Source organism: Alosa pseudoharengus, unplaced genomic scaffold, assembly GCF_046254945.1.
Source record: "Alosa pseudoharengus isolate Yale_2024_CS ecotype anadromous, Long Island Sound unplaced genomic scaffold, YU_APseudo_1.1 YU_APseudo_1.1_scf_13, whole genome shotgun sequence".
Lineage (NCBI taxonomy): Eukaryota > Metazoa > Chordata > Actinopteri > Clupeiformes > Clupeidae > Alosa > Alosa pseudoharengus.
This window is the reverse complement of record NW_027468598.1, coordinates 32,130,538-32,146,997: the sequence shown is the minus strand read 5'-3', so window position 1 is coordinate 32,146,997 and position 16,460 is coordinate 32,130,538. Positions and strand designations below refer to the sequence as shown.

At 40.2% G+C, this 16,460-nt stretch overlaps 1 protein-coding gene across 1 annotated transcript in view; it reads left to right on the top strand.

Annotated features, from left to right (window-relative positions):
• The window catches only part of LOC143122060 (uncharacterized), a 28,534-nt gene extending 15,268 nt beyond the window's left edge, over positions 1 to 13,266 (top strand). Inside the window, exons 5-9 of the mRNA XM_076282848.1 lie at positions 7,572 to 7,865; positions 9,856 to 10,149; positions 10,484 to 10,807; positions 11,283 to 11,426; positions 12,379 to 13,266. Of these exons, the coding sequence (XP_076138963.1) occupies positions 7,572 to 7,865; positions 9,856 to 10,149; positions 10,484 to 10,807; positions 11,283 to 11,426; positions 12,379 to 12,593 (1,271 nt within the window). The 3' untranslated portion in view covers positions 12,594 to 13,266. The remainder of the gene's footprint in view (positions 1 to 7,571; positions 7,866 to 9,855; positions 10,150 to 10,483; positions 10,808 to 11,282; positions 11,427 to 12,378) is intronic.
• Positions 13,267 to 16,460: the final 3,194 nt, after the last annotated feature.

The following is a 16,460-nucleotide window of genomic DNA, read 5'->3' as shown; positions in this document are numbered from 1 at the left end:
CAACTTATATTTCCTGAAATATTTATTAAATAATTGTTTTTTTAAGTATTTTTGCATGGATTCTACTTTTTAAATATATGTATATTTTAACCCTTATTTTTTTTAGGGCATTTTCACTACCTTTTTTCATAAGGATTTATTCTGGTCATTGTTAGTGCCACACACACATATTATATATTGGGTTTTTTTCCGGCAGAGTCTAGGCTATCCAGATCTGCCATCATTTCATGTATTAGTACTAGCATTTTATTTTGATTTTTAAAGAATTAAAATATAAAAAGCGTATTATAAAAAATCTTATATTTTGACATGTATCTCACCACAGCAAGCTCATAGTTCTACATGCATTTCATGTGTGTGTAGGGCAGACTGTCCTGAATCTGGCAATATCATTGCCACAGTGGAGGGATTCTCTGGGGCTGAGCAATTTACAGACATATGTGGTGTGCGCCTTACAGAAATAAATGGCAATTGTTTTTATTTAGTGATTAAAAATGACATTTCTGTGCTCCATATCTGGAACACTAACTGATCTGACCTGACTTGACCCGAGTTTACGTGTGTGTGCCTGTCTGCACTCATGATTCTCTACAACTTTTTACTGCGTTGCCATGAACAAAGTAAAGGCAAAAAAGGTGTTTCTTTGTCGAACAAATTGGGATGCAATGTGAGCCTTGAATTGAATGCCATGCAGGAATTTGCTAAGATCTCAAAACCGGATTATGAACATTCTTTGCCATAGAGAAACACACAAATAGCGTTGGATTATAAACATGCTTTGCCACAAAAACAGACAAAAACGTGAGGTCGAGCTATATGAAGTTATTATTTTGCTGTCACTTCGTCTGTTTTATAACCCAGAAGGATGTCCTTGGTATCAAATGATAGCTCTGTGTCTCCTCTTTCATCTGACATGCGTGGCATATCTATCCGACCACAGGTCCGCGAGTAATTCAAACGAGAGTAATGGGTGTGCAGTTGGTTTTTGTACATGACATTATTTTGCAGTCACTTTGTCTGTTTAGAGTTTGTAAATTTGTCAGTCAGTTTCAGCCTCTCCTGTAGCTCCTCTACTTTGGGATTTATTAAGTTTTGTTACATTTTGTTACACTTTAGAAGAGAAGACACAGGGGGCTTCTCTGCATCGATGTCATTGTAGAGCTCAATTATGTGCTCAATGTGCTCAATTATGTAGGCTAGCTCCAGAGTAGGCTAATGACTGACGCCGCGAATACGGACACGGCCGTTTATTATTATTGATTATCATTATTATTATTAGGAGGCCCCTCATTAGTCGAGGCCCCTGGGCTTCAGCCCAGGTAAGCCCCTGCATTAATGCGCCAGTGACTGTGTGCTGTGTGTGTTTCACTAATTCACGGATTGGGATAAATGCAGAGACCAAATTTCCCTCATGGGATCAAAAGAGTATATGTACTTATACTTCAACAGTCTCTATGCTGTTTTCATGGACAGCAAAAATCTGCTTTGTTCGTTGTTTTAAATACCATTGTTTGTTGCTTCTATCCACGTCACTCTTTCACTTGCGCAGATGCGCGCACACATTGAAGGGAGCTCACGCATACCCCCCAAATGCTATGCCTCTTTATTTGATAACACTAAATTAAGAAATATCTGGAAAATTTTTAGTTTCTTTTTCTTTCAGTCCGCGGTTCCATGATACCATCAATTGTGCCGCAAATTATCCGCGTACCAGCAATCTGCTCGTCGAGGAGGTCCTAACCCTGCAGATCATAGACAGAGAAAGCATGCTCTGGGAACAGAACACAGTTGCATGTCCAGTGTAACCATCTGTCTACACGGAAAATTAGTGTGAAAAAAAGTGTCTTGGTGTGCAGTTCGGGGGTGCGGTTTGCAACTTCCACTTCCAACGTCACTGATTACGACCGATACGGACGACACTTTTTCTCTGGTGGTTGTGGATCTGACCAGACATCTGAGGCTTTAGAAGTTACCGATTCACCATCATCCGTCGCGTTTGGCCCCTGGAAAAAGCTTTTAAGGCTAGTCTGCCTGGGCCTGGCCATATTTGAACCGTCTCACTCATTCGTTCATTGTTTATAACAGACATTTTAGACATGCACTTTATTTTAAATGCAGCATGTTATTTAAATATAGCTGCAAGCAGCAATGAGGGGGCCAAGCAGTGGAGCAGGAGTTGTCCTGGCGACGCAATGTTGTTAAATTATATACACACACAATTACACATACACACACATATATAAACAGATAAACCTCCTCCCCACACACACCCCAAAAGCCCCCTACATATACGCACATCTCAAACATCACCAAATTTATTGTGCGTCCTCAGGTTGTAGTCATGAGACCACATACCAAGTTTGGTGTCAATACGAGAAAGTGTTGATAATTATAGCGCCCTTAGTGTTCAAAGGTCGCAAAATAAATATATTGAGCATCTTCAGGATGTGGTCCCAAGTCCATGTACCAAATTTGGTGTCGATACGAGAAAGTGTTGCAAATTATAGCACCACTAGTGGTGAAAGGTTGCTAACATTATTGTGTGTCCTCAGGATGTGGCTTGAGTCCATGAACCAAGTTTGGTTTTGATACGTGAAAGCATTGCTGAGATATGACCTAAACTTCTGTTATTCTAGCGCCGCCCTAGTGGTTGAAAGTCACCAAATTTATTTTGTGTCCTCAGGATAAGGTCCCAAATCCATATACTAAGTTTGGTTTAAATAAGTGAAAGCATTGCTGAAATATGAGCCCACTTCCTGTTATTATAGCGCCCCCCTAGTGGTCAAAGGTCATTAAATTTATTGAGCCTGGGTCCTGACCCCATGTACTGACTTTGTTTTTTTATGTCAAAGCGTTGCTGAAATATGACTATACTTCCTGTGATTATAGCACCACACAGTGGTCAAAATGTACCAAATTTCTTGGGCATCCTCCTAATTGGCTCATGAGTCCATATACCGAGTTTGGTTTTGATAAGTGAAAGCCTTGCCGAGATATCACTTCACTTCCTGTTTGGTTGTCACAGGAAACGGGTTTTGAATATAGGTCCAAAAAGCAATACGTTTGTGAATCATGGTATGACGATCATCTGTGTCAAGTTTCGTGACAATCGGATAAACTTTGTGACCTGTCAAAACTTTTAAGGGTTTTTGATTAAATCCAATATGGCAGCCGGATCAATTATGTTGACGTCACAAATTCACATCTGTCGGATTTAGGACCTCCCACAGTATTAACAGACACCACTAGTAAGTTTTAATTCCAAACACATCGCCCGTTACAGACCAAAACGTAATTTTGCTTATTATAGCGCCACCTATAGGTGAAAAGTCATCAAATGTATTGAGCATCCTCCTTATTGGGACCTGACCCCATGCATTGAGTTTGGTTTTGATACGTGAAAGCTTTGCTGAGATATAACTTCACTTCCTGTTTGGCGGCTTTGCCACCAAACTTGATTGGTCGTGACGGCCTACAGATTTTGAATATGTCTCCAAAAAGCAATGCCTTTATGAGTCATGGTCTGACGATGATCTGCGTCAAGTTTCGTGAAAATCGGACACATTTTGTGACCTGTGAAAACTTTTAAGTGTTTTTGATGAAATCCAATATGGCGCCGTAAGGTCCAATATGGTGGAAATTGACATCATGGGATGCGTTGAGTTTGGCTTCATCCAAGGATTCCAAATATACCTCAACGTGTACGGTTAAAACGTTAACCGCATAGATGTAATGCAAAATTTGACACAATGGTGGCGCTAGAGCACTTAACATGAAACTTAGTGATATATAGTTATATATATATATTACTGTACCGAATCAATGTGCCAAATTTCCCAACTTTTTACTGTATGGTTCAATGGCAAATGAGCGTTTCGTTATAATAATAAGAAAACGTAGAATCACTGTGGGTTGCCTCGCAGCTTCGCTGCTTGGCCCCCAATAACTTTAAAACGGTAGAGCCTGTTCCTTTGAAACATAGGCAAAGGACGGCATATTCTTGCTTTAGTATAGACCTACATTTTAGGCTTATTCTCAAATTCAGATTGTGTTAGGGGAACGGGATTATTAGCCAATTTCAATCTGACAATTTGACCGGAGAGATTTAATTTTATCTTTTTTTTTTTTTACCGGACAACAGAAACCCTGCCACAAACACACACACACACATAAAAATACACACATACACACATGCACACACTAATTTACATACACAAAAGTTGCAAGAGTAGGGGATGGAGTAGGAGATGGAGACAAATTGACAAATTTATTTTTGCATAGAGAAAATGCAGGACAGTTTTCTTTTAATAGTGCTTCTATGTTGATATCTGACATACCTTTCACAACTTGAACACAGGTAAATGTGGTCTGGTTAAAAAAACCTAAAAGGAACTAAGGAAGAAGAAGACCTGTTCATTTCATAAAATTCTCATCAGAAACGGAGATGTCGATGGCTGTTCTCACTCTAGTCTCAGGTAACATTAAACTAATTTCTCTTAATCTGAATGTGTAAAGTGAAGAAAATAATTCCTCCGGTAATAAGGTGTGCTTTTATGAGTTTTATCCTGAATTCCACTATGCAGTAGCCTGGGTGAACCCAGATGAACCTGTAAGCAATTTGCTCTGCAGGTCCGACGAAATGAATCCCATTGACGCTTGTTTCTGAACTACTGAACTATTTTACTACTCTTAGGGGCATAACCAGCAGTGAAATTAAGTTTACAGTAAATAGGTGGATTAAACAATTATTATTACATGGATCTTCACAATGCAAGTAGAACGCTCCATTGACTTGAATGGGATTTCCCAAAGTTCTAGCGGTCATTATTTTGACCGCTAGAGCAGCGCAGCGGCAGTCATAGGTTTAGTCAGAGTTTTTTTCCGGATTTTTTTTCTCTTATTTTTCTCCGTCGGACTGGACTCCCGAAAGGAGGGTAGGGCGGACACAGTTTTCTGGAAATATCTTGAGAACCGTAGAGCCTAGGAGGACCACTGTTTGTTTTTGTATGTTTGTCTCAAGGGGCCATGTCAACCCATCCCATAACCACTCATTTGATGTATAGCATCACCTAGTTCAAATGAAAAAGCAATAATGAGGTGTTGTAATCGCAGGTATATCTGGCTGACATAGTGAAAACTGCACGAAATTGGAGGTGTAGGATCATTATGACACCCTCTGATTGCATGCCACATAAACACAAACACTTACACGCGCACATGCACAAACACACACACACATATACACACCCACCCACACACGCACACACACATAAAAACATACATATGCAGGCAAGCAGGCACATGCATAAACACACCCCATTACCCCCACACACCCACTCACAAGTCGAACACACACACATGCACATAAAACACACACACACATGCAGGCAAGCAGACACAAGCACACACACACAGACACTCGTCCATGCCTGTTCAACACTGTCACAATCAGCGCAGCCATTGGTTGTGCTGAATGCTCGCGACTGTGATTGGATCTTGGGGTTTAAGTGATTCGGAAATGGGTGTCAATGGGATGCTTTCCTGACTGACCTGCAGAGCAAATTCTAACACACAGGTACATCTGGGTTTATTCAGGCTAACTCTACAAGCCACAAGAAATCAAATAAAAATGGCTATTATCACACATATAGGATGAGATACATTTATAACATTTCTCTGGGTTTCAACTTTTCAACAAAAACAATTTCGAACTGGGTTTTTATTGTGGTTCAAAATCCCTGTGCACAGCCCTTCCTCCTCCAGGTGCTGATGGTGTCATCCAATTGCATTTACAGTCATACGATTTAAACATAATAAAAACCCAGTCCGAAAAAAGTGTTCTATTCTTAGAGAGCGCATACAGTATATGGAAAAGAATTATGCGTTTCCCTTTTAGTTTAACATGCTTTCAATACAATTATCTGCTGTGCATTTGTGTTCTCAAATGTCAAATCAAATATTTGTTTGCTTTCAAATTTACAAGGAAAATAGTCTGTACCCACAATCTAAAAATGAAAGCAAAACCAAGAATGGGTTGTTCAAACCCATAGTTGTACAGTTTTCAGTAAGGGGTCAGCAAAGGTAAGCCAGGGACATCACTCTCTCTCTCCTACCCCCATCAACACACTTCTACACAATTTTAAAAAAGTATTTTAATTTACAAAAGTAAAATTAAGCGTTGTTGAAAAGTTAAAATAGGAAGCTGGATCTGTGGGTTGGCTGTGTAACACCACAAATCAGACTGCACTGCACAAGCGACTTTTGCATAAGACACCAGTCATTAATCAGAACATGCTGTATGGGCAAAGCACAATAAGAATGTATTATGAATTATTGTACAGTGTACATTGAATATGCTTATGCTATGATTTTACCTACATGACATTCACATTTACATAACACCTCTTGGGTTTGTTTTATCTCTTCAGTAGTTCTGTGTGTCAGTCTCCCCTCAGCATCTGGTAAGCGAAATAATTCTTCTGAGTTCATTTCAGTCCGTCTCAGCATTGTATAAGCCTATAGGCTACTATTGAAATAGAATGGTGAACATCTCACATCTAAACCTCTTGCACAGTAGATTTACATCAAGATATCATCCACCATGATGATATAATGGCATTTGATAGTCATGTATTGGCTATGAGTGTTGTGTCTGTTGTATTTCTTTGTAGTAGCTGCCCAGATCAGGCTGGTGAATGGGACCAGTGGGTGCTCAGGTCGAGTGGAGGTGTATCTCTCTAACCAGTGGGGAACTGTGTGTGATGATGGCTGGGACATGAGTGATGCTGAGGTGGTGTGCAGACAGCTGGGGTGTGGCACTGCTGTTTGTGCCCCTGGGTCAGCCTACTATGGTGAGGGGACTGGAGAGGTTTGGATGGATAATGTGAACTGCTCTGGTACTGAACAGTCTCTGACCCAGTGCTCCTACAATATCAACCCTGACTGTGGCCATCATAAGGATGCAGGGGTGGTGTGTTCCACAGGAGGTGAGTAAATTTGTATAATGGCATCAAAGTAAACTTGCTGAAAAAGCAAGCGAAGTGAATCTTTGTGAATGTGACTCTTTTCCATATCCAGGTCCCTCCATCTCTCTCATCTCCTCATACTCAGCAGTCTCAGTTGGAGAAACTGTTCAGATCAGCTGCTCTAGGAGTGCATACCAGTGCAATGGCAACTTACTTCTGTACAGAAATGGAGTTAACGTGAATTCAAAGGCTCTTAGTTCCTCTCAGAGCAGTGCTACGTTTACTCTGTCTAACGTGGACTCCTCTCACCAGGGCAGTTACACATGTGCCTACTCCTCCTCCTCTACTCATAGCAGGTCCATTAGCATCACTGTAGGTGAGTAAAGGGTTGTCAGCTAACCAGGCACACAATTACCCTAGAAATTATTAGGTAGGCTAAGTGGACTAATCATATCAAGCTGAAAACAAGTTAAGCGTAGTTATCAAAAAGACCCTTATGTCCCCTCTCTATGTAACACAATTAAAACCTTGCCATGACATAATGTGTTTTATTATGTTTTCTCTGTATTGTTTCTTGTTACACACTACTCTGCACTTCTTTTCCAGTTGTACTACAGAAGCCAAGTCTTACAATGGAAACCAGCAGAGCGGTTTCTTGGGGTCGGTCTGCCCAGATGAGCTGCTCCATCTCCACACAGCACCTGGGTGGTACATTCACCCTACAGCAGCTCTCTGGGTCATTTAGAGAGACAAAGAGAGACACTGGAACCTCTGCCCTCTTCACCATTCCTCAAGTGAACTTTATCCATGAAGGAGCCTACTACTGCCAGTATCAAACAAGGGTTTCCAGTCGTGAATTCACATCCCCCCAAAGTGCTACTGTCAGTCTTTCTGTAGTAGGTAATGTGATCATATGTCATATGCACATATTTAACTTTTTTGATAAGTGTTTTGGAGGGTTTGGAAATAAGGATAGGGCCTTAGTGGTTAGGATATTGATTTATTTAAAACAGTTCATCTTCCAGCTGCCTAACTTTTAATGAATTTAGTAGTTTTTATTGTGTACATCGGTTGCAAATGAATGAAATGTCGGTTTACAAAATTGATTCATGTTGTGATAACTCAATTTGATCAAGTAATTCCAATTAAATTGGTTAGGCTTAAGTCTACATGAAATTTTCATGTAATTTCAACGTGATTGTGTTATACAGGTGGCATGTACAGAGAGTAGGTATGCAGATGTACTTAGTATTGTAACGTCAATGTTAAAGGAAGGTAACTGATATTTAACTTGAAGGTAACTTGAAGATGAAATCTTACAATGAAACATGCTGAATACCTTTGCCACAGTATTCATTAAGGTTGGAAACATGTGCCATGAAACAACTGATACAGGTACTTTGTGCATGCTCAAAAGGTGGGAACAAAGGGTTCATCTCAAAGCATACCATAAGATACAATTCCGCTCCAAATTCTACTGGTCTCATAATCCTCTTTAAGAAAACTTTTCCTCAGTGTTCTTGCAAAGGCTCATGGGAACACAATAAAATGGTGACACCAAGGCATCCCATATGTTTATTTGCCTTACTGGTTCGGTACTTAGGTGTTTCACATTGATCTCACTGTACATGATTCTGTTGCAGTGTTGGGCAAGTTACTTCAAAAGCGTAATGCATTATTTATTACTTGTTACTGTCATCTCAAAGTAATTTGTTACATTACAATATTACTGTCTTTGAATTGTAAGGCATTACACTACAGTAACATTACTTTCACCAAAATAACAGGAAATATGGATTTGGTGTTCTCAATAGATCTTCATGTGTTCAATGCGGCTTATTACACGGCAGAAGGTGATGTGGTATGGCATAATGACTGAGCTAGGCTTAAGGCTAACAAAAGAACAATATAATGGTTGCAGTTATGGCTCATGGGGCAATGTAGGCCCCAAAGGCCAAAGGTCACTCACAACTTAATATAGTAAAATATAGCCATAGTGAAATTGTATGTTGACTTTAAATGGTTCTCATCATTGCTGGTTGCCTTTCCTTCCACTTACAGTGGTGTAGACTTAATGCAAATAGTTTGAGAATAATGACTACGATCTTTGTCTGTAAAAGCAACATTTTAGTTATTCTCACTGCTTGAAATGAGAAGTATAGCCTAACCATGTTTTATCTGTTGCATGAATGGCAGAGATAACTGAAATTCCCTTTCTACTGTACAGTCATCTAAACAAGGCAATCAAATTCCAGGACCAGCATAGATGACTTTTTTTAATTCTTGGATAATCTTCTCTGGTGCCAATTGAGGATTTCTCAATTTTGGATTAAAAAGCAAAGTAACTTCAGTTACTGAGAATTGTACCGAGTAAAATATTACTGAAATTGTATTGGTAATGCCTTACATTACTGCATTACAGCAAAAAGCAATGCATTACTGTAATTACATTAAATGTTTAATGCATTACTCCCAACACTGTTCTGTTGGATAAATTCATTGCTGTGGCAGTTCAATGTAATAACATTGTGTTTGAGACAATACCGCAGTATACGCTTACCTTACCTTAGAAAAAATGGATTACTCAATTGTAATGACTATTTGAACACAATACGGTTATGTTTCATTCAAAACTAGACTGTTTTATGTAATTGAAACATAATATGGTTTGATAAATTGGACAGCCCTGACTTCCTTTTTTACTTGAATTTCCTCTTGGGGATCAAAGTATCTATCTATCTATCTATCTATCTATCTATCTAGTAGTAGTAGTAGCAGTATTCACTTTCCTTTCAGTAACTTTATGAGAAAAGGCATTTGCTGTTGGTCTGCGCTCTCCAAGTTCCCCAGTTTGTTTGTTTCTTGCATCTCACCCTAATTTCTTTTCCAGTTGTACTAGGCCAGCCAAGTCTTACACTGAAAACCAGCAAAAAGGTTTCTTGGGGTCAGTCTGCCCAGATGAGCTGCTCCATCTCCACTCAGCACCTGGGTGGTACATTCACCCTACAGCAGCTCTCTGGGTCATTTACAGAGACAAAGATCTCCACTGGAACCTCTGCCCTCTTCACCATTCCTCAAGTGGACTTTATCCATGAAGGAGCCTACTACTGCTGGTATCAAACAAGGATTTCTACACGTGAATTCACATCCCCCCAAAGTGATACTGTCAGCCTCTCTGTAATAGGTAATATGATCATTTGTGATGTGGACATATTTCTGTGTTTTGTTAAGTAATGTTGTAAATGTTTATGAATTTAGACATAAGGAGTTAGGATATTAGCAGTTAGGATATTGTTTTATATGAAAACTTCCATCTTATAATATGTGAAATGTTTCACTTTTTAATTGCAAACCCAGATCCGCAATGTATAACACAGTCTACTATTCAATAATTACAATACATTTGTGGTTATTAAGAAAGTTGTGGAGTTGTGTTCATTACATAAAGAGCCATTCTAGCTTTTAGTCACGTGTCATCTCATACTAATCCTCCACTGATAAACTGCCCCCTTCCCCAGTGGTGCTTGTGCAGCCCAACATCTCTCTCAGTGCCCCAGATGGAGGGCTGTTCTGGGGGCCTCAGGGGCCAGAGGTGACCAGAGGCCACAGCCTCTCCCTCATCTGCTCTACTGAGCCACAGCACCAAGGAGGCTCCTTCCACCTCATCTTTGATGGGTCTAACAGGACCAGGACTCAGCTCGCCATCAACCACTCAGCCTCCTTCTACATTCCTGAGGCAGACTACTCCCACCAGGGCAACTACAGCTGTGTCTATGAGGTCACTGTGTCCAGCCGCACCTTCAAGTCAACACACACAGCACCACTGACAGTCATCGTAAGAGGTAAACATCCAGCACTTGAGTATTATACATGGATTTCTATGCAAAGTCACGAAAACATGTGTGCGCAAGAGGCAGAAAGCACCATAGAACAGCATAAAGCAGTGCTCTCCATGAAAAGAATAAAATGAGCTTTTGTGCTGAAAACTGCACCAATTCGAAATCAGGATGGTTAGAGAATGTCCAATATGTTCAATATCCCTAACGGAATGCATGTCTTCACCAAAAATGACAAAATACGATGTTATATTAATAATGCAAATGAACGGCAAACTCTGAAATATAGTCTGAAATGAGATGTTATTATCATTGAGACAACAGGGGTATACAAAAAAAATTCCGATTGTAGCTTACAGTAGCCGACTATTAGCGTCTTCAGCCCCACGGCTGAGACGCGCATCTAGTTTTGTTGGTAAATGGGAAACCCGTGTATTTGTTTGTTTGTTGTTTTCTATTGTAACTTACTGTTCCTTTCCAGCGTCTCTGGCTCCCATCATTGCATCTGGAGTGATTTCAGGGTTGTTCCTACTTTTGCTGATCCCTGCCATCCTGTACCTGGTGAAGAAAAAGTGTTTGAGTGACACAAATACACACACCATCCAGATGAACACTGTGGCAAACAGTGAGTCAGAAATCATCTCACTAATGAAATAAATGTAGGGTAAGGCTATTTGCACCCCTGGTACAATTAGCAGTGTATGCTATTCGTACCCTGGTGCAATAAGAAGTGAATTCTATTCGTACCCCCGTGCACACAGCAATGTGTCCTATTAGTACCCCGTCTAGTACAAATATCAATGTATGCTATTCGTACCCAGGTGCACACAGCAATGTGTCCTATTAGTACCCCGTCTGGTACAAATATCAATGTATGCTATTCGTACCCTGGTGCATACAGCAATGTGTTCTATTAGTACCTCGTCTGGTACAAATATCAATGTATGCTATTCGTACCCCGGTGCAGTGCACACAGCAATGTGTTCTATTAGTACATACCTAGTAGTACCATATTGATCACACAATGTATGCTTCGGGAAGATGTTTTTTTTTCACATACAAGGCATTTTAGACCACAGATATAACCCAGGGGTCACAATGAAAATAAATTAACACTCCCCTCAATGTCAACACTATTTCTTTGCATTGATGTGCGACTCTAGAGTTGACGAACTCTAGTGATATGCAAATTCCTTGCTGCAGACATTGCAGAGGACTTTATTTTAATCAACACTTTATTTTTATCAATACCATCAGGCCGTTTTTTTTAAAGTAAATGTTCCAATCAATGATATAGGCAGCACATTTTCTTCTCTTTCCTTCATTTTACCGTCTAATTGTTAATGACTAGAACGGCTCGGGGTCAAAGGTTATACGGAATCGATTAATCTGCGCTATTTTTTTTAATCAGTTATTTTTTCTCAAATTAATTAATCGAAATGAATCAGTTATTTTGACAACCCTATTTGAAATATTAAACCATTATAATGTACTGTAACGCCTGAAATGGCAAATACCCTTAACAAGTTTCTCCACTTGTTACATGAAGAATGTGTTCATTCACTCCATTTGAACAGGTTCTGCGATCACATATGGTCATGGACAAGTTGGGTCACCTGATGAAGATGAGAACATCTATATGAATGCAGTCATGCCTGCTGACCAGAGGGACCATTATAAAGAGGATGATGGAGATCTGGAAGAAGACTATGTGAATGTAGAAGAGCTACTTGGCCCAACTGCCATAGACCATGACTATGAAGAGGATGACATCTATCAAAACTATAATTGAGACTGGTCTGGTACATGTGGATTGAAAGCTGTTCTGTCAGTATCCCTGTCCTGAGACTCTGTTCACTTGTGGCCCTCTGCTGGCTCTCTGTGTTTTAACTGTCTCTGTCTGCCTTTGGTTTGGTCCACCATGAGCTTTTTCCTCCTTCCTGCCAATTTTGATCACCACCTGTTCCCCATTCAGGGTGTTACCCACCTTATTGATAACCTGCTCTGCCTATGATTTGTTTAGATTGGTATAGTTGTCTTCAGGTCTACCATCAGGCCTACAGTGCTGTGTTAAAGCAATGCATGCTGAGCATTGTAAGCCGCTGCATGAATCAAGTATTTCATAATGTAAAATGTAAATCAGGTTTCTCGGCCAAGTATACTTGCATATACAAGGAATTTGGTCTCTGCATTTATCCCATCCATGAATTAGTGAATACAGAGCATACAGTGAACACACAGTGAGGTGAAGCACACACTAACCCGGAGCAGTGAGCTGCCTTGCTACAGCGGCGCTCGGGGAGCAGTGAAAGGTTAGGTGCCTTGCTCAAGGGCACTTCAGCCGCTCCTAGGTCAGGGATCAAACCGGCAACCCTCCGGTTACAACCAGTGGTTATATCAATCTTTTATATCAAAGTTTGAATATTTGTTTTGCAATTAAGAATTTATTTTCATTTAATTTGTATCCTGAAACTTTACTGTATTCTTCCATTTTCATTAGTTTATGTATCAATTCCTCTGGTGAAGCTAAATAAACTATTATATCATCTAAATAAAGTGCTAATTTATGTATTTTTTCCCTGAGGGAAAAACGTAATGTACTTTTATGAGGGGCATGTATTTATCACCGCCCCCCCTCCATAAAGACATAAACCAGTCGATAGTCTGACTTTGTGTTTAAAAGAGAAGTGGAGGCTACATGTGTACTATAAACTAGCAGAAATAGGGTGACCACCAACCAGACTCTAGTGGTGTATAAAATGAGGACAGATTGGTAAAAATGAGGACATCCCCCAGTTTTTGCTGTGTGTGTGGAGGGGGGGGGGGGCTGTGCTACTAAAAATGTCAACGTTAGCTTTTTACACACCGTTAACAGCATTAAACAGTATGATATATACTGGTTTTAATATTTGCTACTCTGCCGTTCAGAGAATGTGTTGTTTTTTCTCTATTTATCAGCCTCATTTTTATAGCATTGTTTGCTGTGAAGTATCATAGATACTTATAAGAATTGTTTGCTGTGGAGTAAGCATTGTTTGCTGTGGAGTACTTGTATCATCGCTACTTATAAGCATTGTTTGCACTTGTCAAAAAGGCAGACAAATGCCCAAAAAGGAGGACACTCTATCTAGGTCCGGACAGAGGGCTTGAAATTCGGACGAATGTTCATCCTAGATAAATAATGGCATTAGCTGCACTATTGTGAGATCGAGATGGCACAAGACGCACCTGTGGAAGAAATTTAGCTTAAAGCTAAGTCTAGCTCTATGAATACTGAGAGTCAGAGATAAAGTTTTATCTTTCTCGAGTTGTTAGTAGTTTATTAATCTCTGAAGAGAGGTCTCATCAGGCAATCAGGATACAGAGACAAAGTCTGTGCACCAAAGACACAATGAGTTGTTTCTCACACACACATTTATACCTTGCATCGTATCATAATATCATTGTATCATTGTACCATTGTATCATTACATCTCTCTGCACACACACATGACTGTTAATACAATGAGTTAATTAAGAACCAAGGACATTAACAATATTTCTATCGTCATACACCATGTGATTTGCCATCTGCACACCAGTTACCCGGAACAGAAGTATACAAAGAAAAATAACTTTAAGAACTAGATTAACGATTCGAAGGGCCTCTAAGGAATTCTTTGACTTTGGATATGCAAAGAGACTGGCCTTACACTATCGTTGTGGCTAACTTGGCTACCCTCAGTATGATCAGAAAATGTATGGAATGACAGTCGAAGGAGAAAGTTATAGTGCTGTTGTTAAGTTACTCAGTAATCATGTTTATGTTTCACAAATACACCAACAATCAAGTAGTGATAAAAAAACAACACATTCTCTGAAGTCGCACATAAGGAGCTTAGAGAAAGGAAGCGGAATGAACTGCATTCACCGCTAGGCTCCGCTGAGTTGAACAAATGGCCCAAAGATTTCTGTTGTGCTTGCAGCAAACAGCAAAGTAGCTATTATTTACAGTGCGCCATGATCAATCTTGGTTGAACTAAATATGGTTTAACATGCAAGAGTTGCAGACATCAAAATGAACACATAAGTCACACTGACAGATACAAACAGTATCACACTGTTTAATGCTGTTAACAGTGTGTAAAAAGCTGACTTGTGTTGTGTTGTGTTGTTATGACTTGTGTTGAATTGTGTACCCTGCACTCGCCCAAACTCAAACCCACAAACAGCAGGACCTTGACCTTAAAGCCCTGCTGATAGCCTATGAATATGTGAACAAAGGTGCCTAGTCACCTGAGTGCACTTCGGTTGATTTTGTTAACAACAAAACCCCTGTCGCAGGAAAATCTAGACATTTAGATGTTGCTGTTGCGTCAATTGTACTAGATAACTTCAAGACAATTGTGCAATAACTTAAAAAAGCGAACAGAAAACAGAGATTAAGGCATTTGTGGAATAGAAGGATTCTGTGTAGGCAATTCCATTGCTCTGATTGGTTAGGTCTATCCAATTGTGATCAGAGGCATCCCCCCCCATATAGGTACAATACGCCCCATAATCACGTCCCAATGGTGCAGTATCACATTCCGACTAGAACACAGCATGCCTACGTCAGGCTACGTCCCTTCTTTTCTCTAGCTGGGTCGCGGTTGCAGCACTGTTAGAGCCGTGCCCGAGATGTGGATATGGCAGAGTGTGGCTGCTGTAACCTGTTAACATGGTTGCGAAATGAAAACCAATATGCAATGGAGCTGTTCCAAAGACGCAATGCAGGAAATGTGTTGAAGCCGTACGTCATGAGAGTATGGACATTATCTTATATTATGCAATTTTCCCTTCCAATCACATAAAGTATTGCACTGTTTAATGCTGATAACGGTGTGTACAGTAACACACAAAAAATGTCTTCAAAAAGCATATAGCCTAGTAAAATACTGTGATGACTGAGGAAGCCTCTGAGCTTCCTGGTTAGAACTCCTTAGCAACGAGTCCATAGAAACCAATTCATGTGTTGAATTTGCTGTTACCCAGTGTGCTTTGTTTAATGGTCTCAATGTTTTATTGTTTTATTTCATGTAGATATTAGTTATTAGAGGTGTAAGTGTGTTTTTGCAGTAATGCAGGAATTGTGCATTCATGTTCATGCTTGTGTGTTTCCACAATGTTGTTCTGTAGCTGTGCTGAAATGGCCACCCTTTTGGTGGAGTGTGTTGTGTATGATGACAAGCCAGAATGTAAGTCATTTAGGTTGTAGTTGTTAAAAGCAAATGACTGACTTGTTTTGTGAAGCTTCATTAAAAGTGAAAATCATCAAAAGTGTAGCCCAAGAAGTCAAAGAAAATGGAGATTGACACCCTTTTCATCACCCTTTGCAGCATTTCTTAATGCGAAGATGAATGCCTTCAGTGGAGAGGGCATGTTTGCTGAAGATGGGAGAAGTCTTGGCCCACGGACAGTTGCAGGTTGCAGTGGAGGACATTAATGGGGAGCTCAGCGCAGTGGCGCCGGCAACGTTGGGAGAGATGCCCAGCATGCTACACAAGCTAATATGGGCCACACTCCACTTCCTGCTCAGAACGTGGCCAACTCCAACTCTGCCAGCGAACACAGTCAGCCTGCCATGGCTAAGGGGGTGAAGCTTCCACGTTACAATGGGTCATCATCGCCGGAGGCCTAC